The sequence below is a fragment of the Miscanthus floridulus genome, chromosome 7, assembly GCF_019320115.1.
Source record: "Miscanthus floridulus cultivar M001 chromosome 7, ASM1932011v1, whole genome shotgun sequence".
Taxonomy (NCBI): domain Eukaryota; kingdom Viridiplantae; phylum Streptophyta; class Magnoliopsida; order Poales; family Poaceae; genus Miscanthus; species Miscanthus floridulus.
In genome coordinates this window covers 98,516,525-98,534,043 of record NC_089586.1, presented here as the reverse complement: position 1 = coordinate 98,534,043, position 17,519 = coordinate 98,516,525, and the positions used below count along the sequence as shown (strand labels likewise).

At 47.9% G+C, this 17,519-nt stretch overlaps 1 protein-coding gene and 1 pseudogene across 1 annotated transcript; both read right to left on the bottom strand.

The window, feature by feature from the left end:
- Positions 1–1,760: 1,760 nt before the first annotated feature.
- Positions 1,761–3,412, bottom strand: LOC136463925 (salutaridine reductase-like). The gene is made up of 5 exons (XM_066462895.1): positions 3,322–3,412; positions 2,895–3,138; positions 2,719–2,784; positions 2,393–2,587; positions 1,761–2,268 (listed from the first exon to the last, which is right to left on the bottom strand). Exons 1-5 carry the CDS (start codon positions 3,378–3,380, stop codon positions 1,879–1,881), a joined length of 954 nt encoding a protein of 317 aa, XP_066318992.1. The 5' UTR covers positions 3,381–3,412; the 3' UTR covers positions 1,761–1,878.
- A 1,751-nt stretch (positions 3,413–5,163) lies between these two features.
- The window catches only part of LOC136465935 (salutaridine reductase-like), a 29,460-nt pseudogene continuing 17,104 nt past the window's right edge, over positions 5,164–17,519 (bottom strand).

The window sequence follows — 17,519 nt, the reverse complement described above, 5'->3', positions numbered from 1 at the left end:
TGATAATAACAAACTTAAACCTTAGAATCTATAAAACCACCTGTACATTGACAGGCTTTCTGAAAGACATGCTATATGTGTGAAAGCTCAAAGCGGATAGGCTAAAACAACCAATTTGGGTGAAAAGGGACTACAACATGCAAACAATCAACTATTTAACATGAACAAACCTATAAACTCATCAGACCTAACCTGCTATCTCTAATAGTGGGGTTCAACCGGATCGATGCAGCCGTGATAAAGACAACAAATTAAACCTTTAAAGTAAATAGATCTATTCACGTTTAACAGAATCATGAAGACACACTGTAGGCGTTAAAGCATAGGCGATTGGCTATTTAGCCGATGCAGGCATAGCAAACAGTTAAAGTCATGCCTAATCGAGAACAAATCTACTAACTAGCATCCTCCAATCTATAGTTCCATCAGTGGGGATCATCTGGATCGTTACAACCATAATAGTGAACTATAGACCATATTTAACTAACCAGCAAACCTCTTCAAGATCATACATTCCTTAACCGCATACTATGCACGATCAAGATTGAAGTAAAAATAGCCGATGAAACATAACCTGTCGCTCAAAGTAAGAAACATCGTGTTGTGACAAAGCAAACGATGGACTAAAAGGAGATGAGGCCGATCTAAATCGATCTCGACCGGGCAGATTAATGTTGCTGCAAACTAATAACAATAAAGACGTCAGCAAGATCGGTAACTTAATGAATCTACCCGAAGGACGCCACCCTTAGGTAGAGTTGATAACTTGACCTTAATCTAGTTCGAGCAGTGGAGGTCGACATGATCGATGCAGCCATACTTGAACTAGATAAGAGTCGATAACTAGCTTATACTAAAGTTCGCAGTGGAGGTCAAACTTTACCGATGCAGCCGTACAAATCGAAGTATAAGCCATGATGGTACTTATAGACAAGCCAGAGGTCGGGCGGACCGATGCAGACCTGCTTGTTGAAGAACTCGCCGAGGTCTACTCTAGTCCTACTCCTAAGGGTTGGCACGGAGCCGAAAAAAGTAACTTGTATTTGATTGATTGGATGTCCTTTACAATAGCCGGGGTCCAATATTTATACTCGGAGCCTAAACATGAATCCTACTAAAGTACGACTCATTACAATCTTTCATATAAACGAAAACATTCCTAACTTAAGATAACTTGGACCCTAATCTTTCCCTTTTTGTAGAGTCCGATATGTATTTCCCGACGCCAACTGTAGCTTATTATCGTTATCTGCTGACATCATTCAAAGAGAGCCGATTCCAGTGTCGCATCTGAATCAGCTGATATCGATCCTCATGCAATCGATTCCTTGATCGACACAATCTTGGAAGCTTTGAGTTCCCACGTTCTTCTTCCCAAATTTTGGTGTAAACACAATGCACTATCACATACAATTAAAATCCACTAGCACATGTAACTGCAATGTCCACATCAACAAGACACATAAGCATTTTGTTGTTCATGTCATCATACAACACAATCCACTAATCCGCAATTCCCGCAGCAACGCGCGGGGTATGCTTCTAGTTGTACTGAAAGCAGCTTCCTAAATAAATATCACATTAATTGGAGATGAAGTCATATTTCTCCAACCTTTGAAGAAAAAGTTTTCAATTATGTTTGTGCAGCATAAGAGTGCAATCATGTATAAAACTATGTCTTCATTGTAAATGTCGAACACTTGTATGGTGATTCTATTACAAAGTTGTCTTATACATTCATTTCATTCAATTATCTCTATCGGTACAAGAATAGGATTATAGACTAGTAGTATATTGCAATAACTTTATTTTATGGCAAACCGTGCGTTTGAAAGAAACATGAGGGGCACATCCTCTGGCCGATCACCAACATAAGAGTTACACAAAGGATGCAACCTCTGTGCAGTCCAAATATGCTCCGGTCATGCCTCCCTTGGGTATGAGAGCCAGAACAAGAGCTCCTCTTGCACCCTCCTCAACTGTGAGATCTCCATTGTGGAAGTTGATGTCTGTGCTGACAAAGCCGGGATGCACACAATTTACGCATAGTGTTGGGTGTTTCTTTGCAATGATTCTCGAATAAGCATTGAGAAGAGCCTTGGACACTTTATATGCTGGGAACCCTCCTTCAGTCGGCCACACCCATGGGGTTCCAGTTGGGCCATTCTTGAAGTCCTTGAGGAACAATTCTGACAGCTCGTCTAATCTCTCTTCGGATAGATCATCGATGTTGTTGAGCTCCTTCTTAAGTTCCTCACTACTGAAAAACTGAAGCCATGTAATTAAACAGATTAGTGTTTTGTAAATGCAAAATGCGGTACCTGTATCTAACTGTCGAATCTAGTTCTAGCATGGCTTTGTATCATTTCTTGAAGGCAGTGAATTTAGTTACCCTGAGTAGTCCGGAATGAGCTGATATGTTTACAATTCTTCCGTGCGATGAGAGGTGCAGGAGAGGAAGATGCGCTTCTGTGACAATTTTGGTGCCATGGTAGTTTGTTCTCAAGCACTCCTCTGCTTTATCGTAAGGGTATGTGGTGTGCCTCCTGATCCTTTCTAGCTTTTCCAGAGCATTCATGCCTGCAAGCTATTTTCCATGCATGGAAAATTGTTAGTCTCTTTCATTGTAGGAGGTATCAAGAGGATAATAAATATATAATTCTGTAAGTAGACGTAACTGAAAGTAAAATGGAATTGCTTATAAAGTTACAGACTAACCTCTAACCTAAAAGATTCTGGATCGCTGATCTCTATTTTGCACCCAGCAATTGCTGCATTGTTGACCTGAAAACAATCAAAGCAGCAACTACCAGTGAATCATGATCAATTCCGAACCCTTCACATGTAGTCTAGTGACGTTGGAAAGGGAAATTATTAAGAAACGAAGGCAGTACCAATATATCCAATTTGCCAAATTTCTCCCGGATAAAATCAGCGAGATGTGCAGCACTTGAGAGATCTCCAACCTCCAGTTGATGAAACACGATGTTGGATAGCCCCAGCGCTGCAAGATTTTTTACCGCTTCTACACCCCTCGTCTCGTCCCTCGCTGTCAATATTACCGTGACTCCTTTGAAAGCAAGCTGCTTGCATATTTCTAACCCAATCCCTCTATTCCCTCCGGTAACCACGGCCACCCTGAACAAAAATAAAAGAAAAGTGTCCTCAAAGTTTTAGGATACACACAGAAAATGCCTATGTTTATTTATCATATGTACTTTTGAATTGGAAATAGAATCTCAATAGCTTAGACGGAGTACTAAATGAGATCCAGAGCTGTGGATGGAGCATATATATTTAAGAAGATTGCGAGATGCTCACTCTTTTTCATATTGCCCGCGTACGTGTCCTTCCATGTCTGAGTGTCTGACGGGGAGCATATATATTTAAGAAGTTTGTGGAGACAGCAGAGCTGTGATTTGATATACGGCACCAACACCTGGAGCTTTGCTATAAATAGAGGACTACATTAATACTAGTGTTCATGAATGTACGCCCCTGTATATGATGTCACTCCTCTCGTCATGCCGATAATGTTACGTACCAAGTGACGTAACCTTCACGCTGAAGTCAAGACCTATTGGTTACAACTGAATGAGGTGGGTGACTGATGTGACAGGCCATTCAAACGTTTGGTAAATCCTGGAACATCAGGTGCGTGTTTAGTTCGTATTTAATCATGAACTAATTAGCCTCAAAATATTCGTCTCGCAATTTCCAACCAAACTGTGTAATTAGTTTTTTTTTCGTCTACATTTAATGCTCCATGCACGTATCGCAAGATTCGATGTGATGACTACTACAACACTTTTTAGAAAATTTTTTAGGAACTAAACAAGCAACAAGTTTTCTATGACAAAGACAATAACATAGAGTACTAATTGAAGACTAAAAAAAAACTCTAGGTCAATCCTCACTAAGCGTGCTATGAAAAAAATAGATGTTAGAAATTATCTAAAAAAATACATATGTTCAATAGACTCTGTCATCATCCGCAATAATCACGTCTCTAGCATTATTATATTCCATTATGAAAAATAGTAAAATAGTTTTCTAAGTTCGCTTCTACATTAGACACATCCGCTATTATTAAAAAAACTAAAGTAACCTTTAAATCTAAATTACCTATGTATGTCAATGTAGAAAAATATCCAAAAATATTTCTATATATTCTTCTAAAATAATGTTTGGTCTGAGAAGAACCAAATGTGTGGAGGTTCATGGGTTGGGACCATTATAATTTTGTGTGTTGTGATAGAGAGAGAGAGAGAGGATATACGACATTTTCTAATATGTCAACCATGGGGCTCAACTGTTAGCCCATTATTAGATATTATTTGAGCCCAAACACATCTATACGAGGTTGGTTCTTATAAAGTTAACTACATTTTCTACTTTGATCTCTTTTTGGTGATATGGCTTCTGCCAATTTAGAGAAGCAAGGATAAATTTATGGCCCTTAGAGGACGGAGAATTTATCGGCCCTACTATATTCATTCCCTAAATTTCAAAAGGTCATGACATATTGGTCGGATTTGGATGCAAAGGTTAATGCGGTTGATGTATAAAATTACCATGTATTTGATAGTCATGGCATCTTTTTGCAAATCTCATGGAATCGTCAAATATTGTAGGCCAATAGTAACCAAAATGTTTTAGCTAGTAGTGTAGTTTGGATCTAGTTTCGTGTGTAGTACAGTAGCACACACTCCAGCATGGACTTCATTTAAGGCTTCGGTTACCTCATTGCCTATGTGGTTATAGCTTTTTGAGTCAAAACTAAACCTAAAAATTACATGACTAAATACAAAGCCCGAAGAAAACTTTTTCCAAAGTAATTGTACTCGAAGCAGTTTCCTAAATAAATATCACATTAATTGGAGACGAAGTCATGTTTCTCCAACCTTTGAAGAATAACATTTCAATTATGTTTGTGCAGCCTAAGAATGCAATCATTAAAAAAACTGTCTTCATTCTAAATGTCGACCATTTGTACGGTGATTCTGTTACAAAGTTGTCTTATACTCTTATACATTCATTTCTTTCAATTATCGCCTATCGTACAAGCATTGGTTGATAGGCTAGTACTATATATTGCAATAACTGTGTTATGTGGCAAACCCTTTTTGTGTGTTTGAAACAAATCTGAGGGGGGCCCATCCTATTGCCGATCACCAACATAAGAGTTACACGAAGGATGCAACCTCTGTGCAGTCCAAGTATGCTCTGGTCATACCTCCCTTGGGTAGGAGAGCCAGAATCAGCGCTCCTCTCGCGCCCTCCTCAACCGTGAGAACTCCGTTGTGGAAGTTCATGTCTGTGTTGACATAGCCGGGATGCACACAATTTATGCATAGTGTTGGGTGCTTCTTTGCAATGATTTTCGAATAGGCATTGGCAAGAGCCTTGGACACTTTATATGCAGGGTACCCTCCTTCTATCGGCCACCCATGGGGTTCCAGTTGGCCATTCTTGAAGTCCTTGAGGAACAATTCTGACAGCTCATCTAATCTCTCTACAGATAGGTTATCGATGTTGTTGAGCTCCTTTTTAAGTTCCTCACCACTGAAAAACTGAAGCCATATACAAGGATTAGTAGTTCTTTTAAAAGCAATGTGGTCTAACTATTAAATTGAATTCTAGTATCTCTTTTTTGCCATTTATTCAAGGCATTACCCTGAGTAGCCCAAGGATTTTTTGTTTTGTTTTTTTTATCGATTAACCGAGGCGGGCATTCTAAAGAGCCCGCCTCCGTTGAATGATTAACCGAGGCGGTCATGGCAACCACCTCGGCTAAGGCCACGATTAACCGTGACCTTTTGTCCCTCGGTTAACCCTTTTTCCCGCCTCGGTTAAGATTCCTGTAGTAGTGTTTTTGAAAGGCCATGACATATTGGTCGGATACAAAGGTTAATTCACTTGATGAATAAAATTACCATGTATTTGACACTCATGGCATCTTTTTATAAATCTCATGGAATCATCAAACATTGTAGGTCAATAATAACCTGTATGTCGAAGCTGGTAGTGTAGTTTTGATCTAGTTTGGTTTGTGCCACACACTCCATTGTGGACTCCATTTAAGGCTTCAGTTACCTCATTCCCTATACGGGTCTAGCTTTTTGAGTGGAAATGAACCCAAAAATCACATGACTAAATACAAAGCCCGAACATTTTTTTTGCCAAAGTAATCTTATATCTCTTATAAAGCAAAACCCCACTAGCTATTTATCTCAATATGCAAGTTGTACAACTACACAATGCACTATCACATATAATTAAAATCCACTAAGCAAAACCCCACTGTCTATTTATCTCGACATGCAAGCTGTCCAACTAGGCAATGCACTATCACATACAATTAAAATCCACTAGCACATGCAATTGCAATGTCCACATCAACAAGACACATAAGCATTTTGTTGTTCATGTCATCATACAACACAATCCACTAATCCGCAATTCCCGCAGCAACGCGCGGGGTATGCTTCTAGTTGTACTGAAAGCAGCTTCCTAAATAAATATCACATTAATTGGAGATGAAGTCATATTTCTCCAACCTTTGAAGAAAAAGTTTTCAATTATGTTTGTGCAGCATAAGAGTGCAATCATGTATAAAACTATGTCTTCACTATAAATGTCGAACATTTGTATGGTGATTCTGTTACAAAGTTGTCTTATACATTCATTTCATTCAATTATCTCTATCGGTACAAGAATAGGATTATAGACTAGTAGTATATATTGCAATAACTTTATTTTATGGCAAACCATGCGTTTGAAAGAAACATGAGGGGCACATCCTCTGGCCGATCACCAACATAAGAGTTACACGAAGGAACCTCTGTGCAGTCCAAGTACGCTCCGGTCATACCTCCCTTGGGTAGGAGAGCCAGAATCAGCGCTCCTCTCGCGCCCTCCTCAACCGTGAGAACTCCGGTGTGGAAGTTCATGTCTATATTGACATAGCCGGGATGCACACAATTTATGCATAGTGTTGGGTGCTTCTTTGCAATGTTTCTCGAATAGGCATTGGCAAGAGCCTTGGACACTTTATATGCAGGGTACCCTCCTTCAACCGGCCACCCATGGGGTTCCAGTTGGCCATTCTCGAAGTCCTTGAGGAACAATTCTGACAGCTCATCTAATCTCTCTATAGATAGGTTATCAATGTTGTTGAGCTCCTTTTTAAGTTCCTCACCACTGAAAAACTAAAGCCATATAGAAGGATTAGTAGTTCTTTTAAAAGCAATGTGGTCTAACTATTAAATCGAGTTCTAGTATCTCTTTTTTGCCGTTTATTCAAGGCATTACCCTGAGTAGCCCAACAATAGATGTTACATTTACAACCCTTCTATCGGGTACCATAAAAAGGGGTCCCCTAAGCAAGAATCGAAAAAATCGCTTAGACCTTGTGAAAATCAGAGCCAAGAGACAACCACCAGCAAACCCCCACCTTATCCAAGGCTCGGCTAGACCGCCCTGCCCACCTCGAACAATATCTGGACTCACCTGAAGTGGGCTCGGCCCAAAATGGAACCACAAGGCCTCGGACAAGGTACTAATTCTCCGACTCGCTCGAGGCCCCGCCCGTAAGGCCTCGAACGAGGTACCGATTCTCCACCTCGCCCACGTAAGGCCTCGAATGAGGTACCGATTCTCTGACTTGCTCGAGGCCCCGCACGTAAGGCCTCGGACGAGGTACCGATTCTCCGACTCGCTCATGGCCCCGCCCGTAAGGCCTTGGATGAGGTACCGATTCTCCGCCTCGCTCGAGGCCCCGCCCGTAAGGCCTCGGATGAGGTACCGATTCTTCGCCTCTGCCTTGATCAACTTCTCTGATAGGACATCACGTCCAACTAACGCGTTCAACCACTCCCGCGACGTCAGCCGAACGATGGCTCGATACAGCGGAGTGGCCGACGAGACATGAGTCACATCAACACCATGCCGTCTGGGATAGCACGGGGCAGGGGTTACCGGCCGCTGTGCTCGGCGCTGTGCCCATGACTGACACCCGTGCTGCACTGTGCTACCTAACCCCTGCTCCGAGGACAGCGCGGTGTGGAGAGTCATGTCTGGGTCCCTATAGCCTCGGAATTGATGTACAAAGGCCAACTGCTCCCTCCAAGCCTCGGCTATCCGCTTCGGGGTCCCTATAGCCTCGGGACTCACGCCTGCTGAGCCCCCCACAATGGTTCAGCCTCTGCACCGACCAGGCCTTGGCTCTCTACGTTGTCAACATACAGCGACTGACACGTCGTCCATAGTACGCACCATACCCTATGCCAAGCCACAGGAGCTCCCATGTCGCATAGGATAAGGCGTGACCAGCGTGTCGCTCTAGTGCATCGAGTACAATGCCGCTCCACCAACCATGCCGCCATAGTGACGAGCTATAGGACTCGGACATGCCACCTTTGCTCACAGAACGCCACATAGCAAATCCATGTATCGCCCCCGTGCCTCCCTTCGACTATAAAAGGGAGTGACCGAGGCCGCTTTTGAGGAGACGGACACACACAGACCCACACAGGCAAGCAACGCACAATGCTCTGTAACGCACACACTTCCTCACTGCAAGAGATCAACATCTCAAGCAACCCACGCCACTCCACGCAGAGACCTAGGACTAACTCCCTCTCTCGCTCAGCTTATAAGCCCCTACTACAAGCACCTCAGTGCAAGGAATACAAGATCGCTTTCTCAGACTAGACGTAGGGCACCTATTGCCTAAACCAGTATAAACCTTGTGTCTCTTTGCATCACCATCCGGGATTAGGGACACGCAGTACACTTTCACTAGTCGGTTGAGGATCCGCCAGACCCAAAACACCGACAGTTGGCGCGCTAGGTAGGGGAGCTACTGCGTGTCAGCTTAGTCGTCCCAACAAGTTTCGGATGGCAGACCCTGTGCGACCACTACATCATGGCACGGTGATCTGGTTCGGGAGCCTAGAGTTCATGTCTCTAGGAAATGAGTATGATATGGTACTCCTTCCACCCAGAGCCCCATCGACCGACGACGACATCGCACACCAGTAGCCTAGGCGCAGGCGGCGCCTAGGCCGCTGCTCTTGTCGCGCTCGCCAAGCGCGATGCAGGTGGGACCACCCTGACTCCACGCAAGCTCAGGGCGACGCACCGCTCTCCACCGGTATCCCATGCTCGGCTGTTGGTACAGAGTCCCTAGTTGGGGACCTATCTAGCCTGAGCCTGGGTAGGGGAAAGACGCCAATGGCGCACAGCGACGCCCCATCATCAAGCTCTGCCCTGCCACCTCCTAAGGAGTCGCCTCCGACGGAGCGGAGCCCGGCAACGACACCATCCCCGTACCCCTTCGGGTTGGGTAATGCCGCCACCACCTACCAACATTTTGTCCTCGACCTCATCGCCACAACCCAACCCACACCCACTCTGACTCCTCGGGGGAGGACGAGGCGTGGGCCGGAGCGGACTTCTCTAGGCTTCGCGACCCTAAAGCCATGCATCGCTTCATGGCCGCAAGCGACTACTGCTTTGGCTACTCCGGCTTCGATGATGAAGGCACTTACGATCCCACTCGTGAGTGCTTCAATGTCGAGCTCGGGATGCCAAGCGAGGGCGATGAGGATGAAGGGGTAGGCAATCGCTCCTCGCCCCCCGAGGGGGCAGGCGGTGCCGCACCACCATGCGTCGAACCTCAGGCAGCGCAGAACAAGAACCTTGCCCCCGAGGAACTTCGACGCCTGGACCTAGAGCAGCTCCATGAGCTTTAGGCCAAGGTCGAACAAGACAGACTCCTATAGCAGCTCTGAGACACTCTCGAGCAAGAGTAGTGGGGTCATGGTGATGGCAGAGCAGCCCGGCGGAGGGCTCGCAACGTCAACCGCCACATCAACAACGACGAAGGGGGCGAGCAACCCCCTATCTTCAATCGCGCTAGTCAGAACATCGCGACAGCAATGATGCTACTCCAAATGATGCCTGAGCCCTCTACCTCGGAGGGGCGATGGGTCCACGATGAGCTTCGAGACCTCCTCGAGACCGCCGTGGTACAGCAGGCTGAAAGTTCCGCCTATCGATGGCGCAGAGGCACCTCAGAACTACCCATGGCCCTGCCTCGGCAGGATAGAGAGGCCTTGGTTCGTCCTGAGCCCACTCAGGCACCAACAGCCAACAAGGCCCCTTCAGTGCACGCCCGCCTCAGCGACCGATGCGAGGCGCAAGGCGACCATGATGTGGTCAGTAGGCGACGGCACCATGACAACGATGGGCCTGCCCGAGGCTACCACCCGCACCGAGGTGGTTGCTACGACAATGAGGAGGACCATAGTCCTTCTCCTGGGCCACCTGGCCCTCGAGTCTTCAGTAAGGCCATCCGCGACACTCACTTCCTGGCCTAGTTTTGGCAACCGGCCAACCTCGCAAAGTACAACGGTGAGACCAACCCCGAGCTATGGCTGGCCGATTACCACCTGGCTTATCAGCTAGGCGGCGTGAACGATGACCTGCTCATCATCCGCAACCTCCCCTTGTTCCTGTTAGACTCGGCGTGAGCCTAGCTCGAACACCTCCATCCCTTGTAGATCCACAACTAGCGTGACTTGGTAAAGGTCTTTGCCAAGAATTTCTAGGGCACATACGTGCACCCCAAGAACTCCTAGGACCTCAAGAGTTGTCGCCACCTGCTCCGACGACTGGGCACAGAGGATCAGCACCACCCTTGACAGCAAATGGGAAGCCATGCTCGTCGACTTTCTCTGCGCGAATGCCGATGTATTCGCGTGGAGTCCCTCAGACATGCCAGGCATACCGAGGGGGTCATCGAGCATGCCTTGGACATCTAGGCCGGCTCCAGACTGGTGAAGCAGCGCCTACGCCGATTTGACGAGGAAAAGCATAGGGCCATCGGCGAGGAGGTGCAGAAGCTTTTGGTGGCTGGATTCATCAAGGAAGTGTCCCATCCAGAGTGGTTAGCTAATCCCATATTAGTTAAGAAGAAAAATGGGAAGTGGAGGATGTGTGTAGACTACACCGGTTTGAATAAAGCATGTCTAAAAGTTCCATTCCCATTACCTCGAATTGACCAAATCATCGACTCCACTACAGGATGCGAAACCCTATCTTTCCTTGATGCGTATTCCGGTTACCATCAAATCAAGATGAAAGAACCCAACCAGCTCGCGACTTCTTTCATCACCCCATTCGGCATGTACTGCTATGTGACTATGCCGTTCGGCCTTAGAAACATAGGGGCCACATACCAGTGGTGCATGACCCAGGTCTTCAGCGAGCACATCGGGTGAACCATCAAGGCCTACATGGATGACATCGTGGTCAAGTCTAGGAAGGCCAACGATCTCGTCGATGACTTGGAAATAGCCTTCAAATACCTTAGGGAGAAGGGCATCAAGCTCAACCCGAGAAGTGTGTCTTTGGGGTCCCCCAAGGCATGCTCTTCGAATTCATAGTCTCGGAGCACGGCATCGAGGCCAACCCAGAGAAGGTCTCAGCCGTGACCAACATGGGACCAATTCGAGACCTTAAGGGAGTGTAGAGGGTCATGGGATGCCTCGTGGCCCTAAGCTGCTTCATCTCGTGCCTTGGCGAAAAGGCTTGCCTCTATACCGCCTCTTGAGAAAATCCAAACGCTTTTCTTGGACCCCTGAGGCCGAAGAAGCCCTCGCCAAGCTCAAGGCACTACTCACCAATCTGACCAAGGGTGAGGCCCTCTTACTCTACGTCGCCACAATGACCCAAGTGGTCAGCATGGCCATAGTGGTCGAGAGGCAGGAAGAGGGGCATGCTCTACCCGTCCAACGACCTGTTTACTTCATCAGCGAGGTGCTCTCCGAGACTAAGACACGCTACCCCCACATCCAAAAATTGATCTACGCTGTAGTCTTAGCTCGACGCAAGCTGCGTCACTACTTCGAGTCCCACTCGGTGACCGTGGTGTCGTCTTTCCCTCTAGGAGAGATAATCCAAAACCGGGAGGCCTCGGGTAGGATAGCCAAGTGGGCCGTTGAACTCATGGGGGAAGCCCTGTCTTTTGCACCTCAGAAAGCAATTAAATCCCAGGTCTTGGCTGATTTTGTGGCTAAGTGGACCGACACCCAACTACCACCTGCTCAAGTCTAGACGAAATGCTGGACCATGTACTTTGACGGGCCCCTGATGAAGACTGGGGTAGGCGCAGGTCTGCTCTTCATCTCACCCCTCGAAGTGCACATGCACTACATGATTTGGCTCCACTTCGTCGCCTCCAACAACACAACCGAGTACAAAGCCCTCATCAATGGCTTACAGATCGCCATCGAACTTGGAGTATGGCATCTCGACATACGGGGCGATTCGTAGCTCATCGTCAATCAAGTGATGAAAGAGTCAAACTGCCATGACCCCAAAATGGAGGCATACTGCAAGTTGGTACGTCGCCTAGAAGACAAGTTCGATGGTCTCGAACTCAATCACATTGCGCGAAAATTCAATGAGGTCACGGACGAACTGGCAAAGATGGCGTCGACATAGGCCCCGGTCCCCCCAAACATCTTCGCTAGAGACCTCCACAAGCCTTCCATTGACTATGCCTCGGCAACGGAAGAGCGCCCATCGGTCGAGCCCACCGTAGGGCCTGAGGCCCCCTCTGTCACTGAGGCCCCTGCGGTTGAGCTCGAGGCCATGGAAATCAACACGGAGCATCCCAAAGTTGACCAGGGCATGGACTGGCGGGTCTTGTTCCTTGATTGCCTCATTTGAGGAGAGCTTCCTACAGATAGGACCAAAGCCAGACAGCTCATGTGATGAGCCAAAACTTACATCCTCAGCAACGGTGAGTTGTACAGGCGAAGCCCATCTGGCGTCCTCCAACGGTGCATCACCACCGAGGCGGGCCAAGCCCTACTTTGGGACTTGCACATGGGGGCCTGCAGCACCATGCAGCGCCTCAGACACTCATCAAAAATGCCTTCCACCAAGGGTTCTACTGGGCAATGGCGGTTGCTGATGCCACCAAGTTGGTACGCTCCTATGAGGGATGCCAGTACTAAGCGTAGCAGACGCACCTCCCAGCCCAAGACCTCCAAACCATCCCCATTACATGGCCATTCACCGTGTGGGGGCTGGACATGGTTTGGCCTCTACAGAAGGCCCCCAGGGGCTATTCCCATTTGCTGGTAGCAATCGATAAGTTCTCCAAGTGGATTGAGGCTCGTCCGATCACTCGAATAAAATCTGAGCAAGCGGTGTTGTTCTTCACTGATATCGTCCATAGGTTCGGGGTTCCAAACACCATCATCACTAACAATTGGACACAATTCACCGGCCGCAAGTTCCTAACGTTCTACGACGACCACCACATCCATATAGCTTGGTCGGCCATAGGACACCCTAGGACAAATGGCCAAGTAGAACGTGCCAACAACATGATCCTACAAGGCCTCAAGCCAAGAATATACAACCGGTTGAAGAAATTTGGCAAGAAATGGCTTGCCGAACTCCCGTCGGTCATCTGGAGCCTAAGGAACACTCTGAGCCGAGCCATGGGGTTCACACCGTTCTTCCTGGTCTATGAAGCCGAGGCCATCCTCCCCACTAACTTGGAGTATGGTTCCCTGAGACTACAGGCCTACAATGAGCAAAGCAACTGCACTGCCCGTGAGGATGCCCTTGACCAACTAGAGGAAGCCCGAGATGTTGCGCTGCTACACTCGGCCAAGTACCAGCAAGCCCTACAATGCTATCAAGCCCGGTGCATTCAAAGCCGAGACCTGAAGGTGGGTGACCTGGTGCTGAGGCTAAGACAGAGCAATAAGGGCCGCCACAAGCTGACCCCGCCATGGGAAGGGCCGTACATCGTCGCCCAAGTGCTAAAGCCCAGGACCTACAAGCTAGCCAACGAGAAGGGCGAAATCCTTACCAACACTTGGAACATAGAATAGCTACGTTGCTTCTACCCTTAAATTTCCAAGCATTGTATACATTGTTTCTTGAAATACAATAAAGAAGCATTCTTTAGTTATTCTAATTTTTCGAGAAACCCCCCGAGCCCATCGATGGGGGATCAGCATTACGATAACGCTATAAGGGAGACTTGGCTCTACCTCTACAGAGGTGCCCACCACGGGGCTCGAACAAGACTCGGCTCTGCCTCTGTAGAACCGAGCCTCCCTCGAGGGCTAGAAGGGGGGACCCCCCCAAGTCCCAGTCACTGTTTTTAGTCATTTTTCGAAGAAAAAAATCTATGCCAAACTCTCTCGCGTACTCTGGCAAATCGATTGTAAAAAACCTAAGGACCGAAAGTCTATCTCAGGGCCAAAAGGCCGGCCGAGCCATGAGATGGCCTACGCCTCTAGGCTACGGCAACTCTCTCACCACCTTTTGCCCGAGGGACAGCTTAGGTTCTGAGGAAGTTTTTTGCAAGAGATATGTTCAAAGACGAGACAGAGGGCAGAGGCTCAGAAATATAATAAAAAACGATTAAAAAGCATATATGCATAAGTACTTTAAAAAGGCCTCAATAGCCACAAGTGTTATGGTACAATAATGTAAGTCCTAATCTATTTACTGGCCCCTTCGGCCCAGGTCAAAGCTCAGGGTCACCAGCGTCGGCGGTCGGCATAGGAGGAACCACCTCCTCTTCGAACAACTTAGCCAGCGCCGTGCCAGGGGCCTCAGCCACCTCCACCAGCATCATGACCTCCTCCTTGGCCTTCTCGTCATCATTAGCCACGACGTAACCGTCACTGATAGCCTCGAGGTCGATGCCAGCGTAGTGCGAGGAGACGACGGCTAGGGCACGCTTGACGCCTGTATGCAGCGCCCCCCAGAGCCGCTCATGGACTCAGCCACTCAACGCGATCAAGCAGCTACCGAGGGAGCTACCCAACTTGACCCCTCCGACCTCCAGGGCCTCGCAGGTGGTACGGGCGGTGCTCTACAACATGTTGTGCTCCCGGATCTCGACCTCGAGCATTGCTTGCACTACGACAGAGGCCTCGGCTGCCCAGGTGACTTCCTTGTCCAACCCTATGCCAAGACAGGCGGGATGGGGTTAACCACGAAACAAAATAAGCCGAACAGGGGCACAAGCCTATGGGACTCACCCTCGGCTTTCTCCCTCTAGTTTTGGACCTCAACTCGAGAGGCCTCGGCCGCCCTGGAAGCCTCCCTCTCCAGCTCTGCGTCACATCGGAGGGTTAGGGGTCGAACGCAAGAAGAACAAATAAAACAAGGGGTGTGGCTCAATGGGGCTCACCCTCGGCCTTTTCCTTCTAGGCTAAGGCCTCGACCTGGGAGGCCTCGGCCACCTTGAGGGCCTCCACTAGGGCACCTTTCATCAATAGGTGCGCGCCCTGCTCTGCCTCCAGCTGCCCGACGACGGCCTTGGCAGAGACCTCCACTTGTTTGGCCCGGGACCTGAAGGTGTCCCACTCACCAGCCACCCAGGTCAACTCCTCCTCTAGCTCCTTGATCCGCGTCGCCAAAGGGATGGCCTGCTCCCAAGCCATGGTCGCCTCGGCCTTCATATCAGCACAGCGAAGGCGGAGGTCCTCCACCTTTGCTCTCCGCGCCGACAAAAGCTCATTAGCATTGGTGAGCAGGTCCTTCTGCTACTGGAGCTGGTCCTAGACATCCCTCTCCCACCGAAGGAACATCGACTTCCCGAGGGACTGGGCCTCTAAAAGGTCCTAATATGGCTAGAGGGGGGTGAATAGCCTATTTAAAAATCTACAAATCAACTAGAGCAATTTGATTAGTATGACAAATAGCGTAATGCAAACTTGCTCTAGCTCTACAAGGGTTGCAAGCCACCTATCCAACAATTCTAGTTGCAATGATTACTTAGGCACACAAACTTGCTACTCTAAAGAGCTCAACTAGATGAATGTAAATAATAAAGTAAGCTCTCAATTCTAATTACACTAAAGAGCTTGTATCAACTAGTTTGCAAGAATGTAAATAAGTGAGTAGGGTGATTATACCGCTGTGTAGGGGATGAACCAATCACAAGATGAATACATAGCCAATCACCGGGAGAATGCCAAAGAAAGAGACAATCGATTTTCTCCCGAGGTCATGTGCTTGCCAACACGCTACGTCCCCGTTGTGTCGACCAACACTTGGTGGCTCGGCGGATAAGAGGTGTTTCACAAACCTCGTCCACACGATAGGACGCCACAAGAACCGACCCACAAGTGAGGTAACTCAATGACACGAGCAATTTACTAGAGTTACCTTTCGGCACTCCGCCGGGGAAGGTACAACTCCCCTTACAATCACCGGAGATGGCCACGAACAATCACCAACTCGTGTCAATACTCCACCGCTGCTCCAACCGTCTAGGTGGTGGCAACCACCAAGAGAAACAAGCGAAATCCGCAGCGCAACACGAATACCAAGTGCCTCTAGATGCAATCACTCAAGCAATGCACTTGGATTCTCTCCCAATCTCACAATGATCATGGAGCAATGATGGAGATGAGTGGGAGGACTTTGGCTAAGCTCACAAGGTTGCTATGTCAATGAAAATGTGCAAGAGACTGAGCTTGAGCCGGCCATGGGGCTTTAAATAGAAGCCCCCATCAAATAGAGCCGTTATACCCCTTCACTAGGTATAACGCGGGCTGACCGGACGCTGCAGTCCAACTAACCAGACGCAGCACCAGACGCGTCTAGTTAGCATACCGGACATGTCCAGTAGCCCCTAGACTGCCACGTGTCCAGTTCAAACCATCATAGCCATTGCTACTTAATCTGCCGATGACCGGACGCTCACATCAGACGCAGAGACTTAATTGACTGGACGCTGCACCGCCGAGTCCAGTCGAGTCCAGTAAGCCATCGGGGCCGACCGGACACGTCTGGTAGAAACTGATCGGACGCTGAGCCTCAGCATCCGATTGAGTACAGTAAGCACCCATGGACGACTGGACACGTCCGGTCACACTGGACCGGATGCTGCCAACGTTCGATCGACTGCACTGCCAAACATTGCTTTCGCTAAATCATACCGGATGTGTTCGGTGTGGCAACCGGACGTGTCTGGTCGCTGAGTACGTCACCGAATACCGGACATGTCCGGTAACCATACCGGACGCGCCCGGTCACTCTGTAAACAACGCAACTCACTCCTTTTCGACTCTATCTCCTTCACCCTTGCTCAAATGTGCCAACCACCAAGTGTATCACCTTGTGCACATATGTTAGCATATTTTCACAAACTTTGTCAAGGGTGTTAGTACCCCACTAGATCCTAAATGCATATGCATTGAATTAGAGCATCTAGTGGCAGTTTGATAACTACATTTTGATACGAGTTTTACTCCTCTTAATAGTATGGCTATCTATCCTAAATGTGATCACACTCGCTAAGTGTCTTGATCACCGAAACAAAATGGCTCCTACAATTTTACCTTTGCCTTGAGCCTTTTGTTTTTCTCTTTCTTCTTTTCCAAGTTTAAGCATTTGATCATCACCATGCCATCACCATTGTCATGATCTTCACCATTGCTTCATTACTTGGAGTAGTGCTACCT

Bases quoted from the DNA above. Each gene is read 5' to 3' on its own strand.
- LOC136463925 (XM_066462895.1), bottom strand. From the start codon at position 3,380: ATGCTCCCCGTCAGACACTCAGACATGGAAGGACACGTACGCGGGCAA. The intron at 3,139-3,321 runs GTGAGCATCTCG...ATTTTTGTTCAG, and splicing joins CGCGGGCAATATGAAAAAGA to GGTGGCCGTGGTTACCGGAG. The intron at 2,785-2,894 runs GTACTGCCTTCG...GATTGTTTTCAG, and splicing joins TTGGCAAATTGGATATATTG to GTCAACAATGCAGCAATTGC.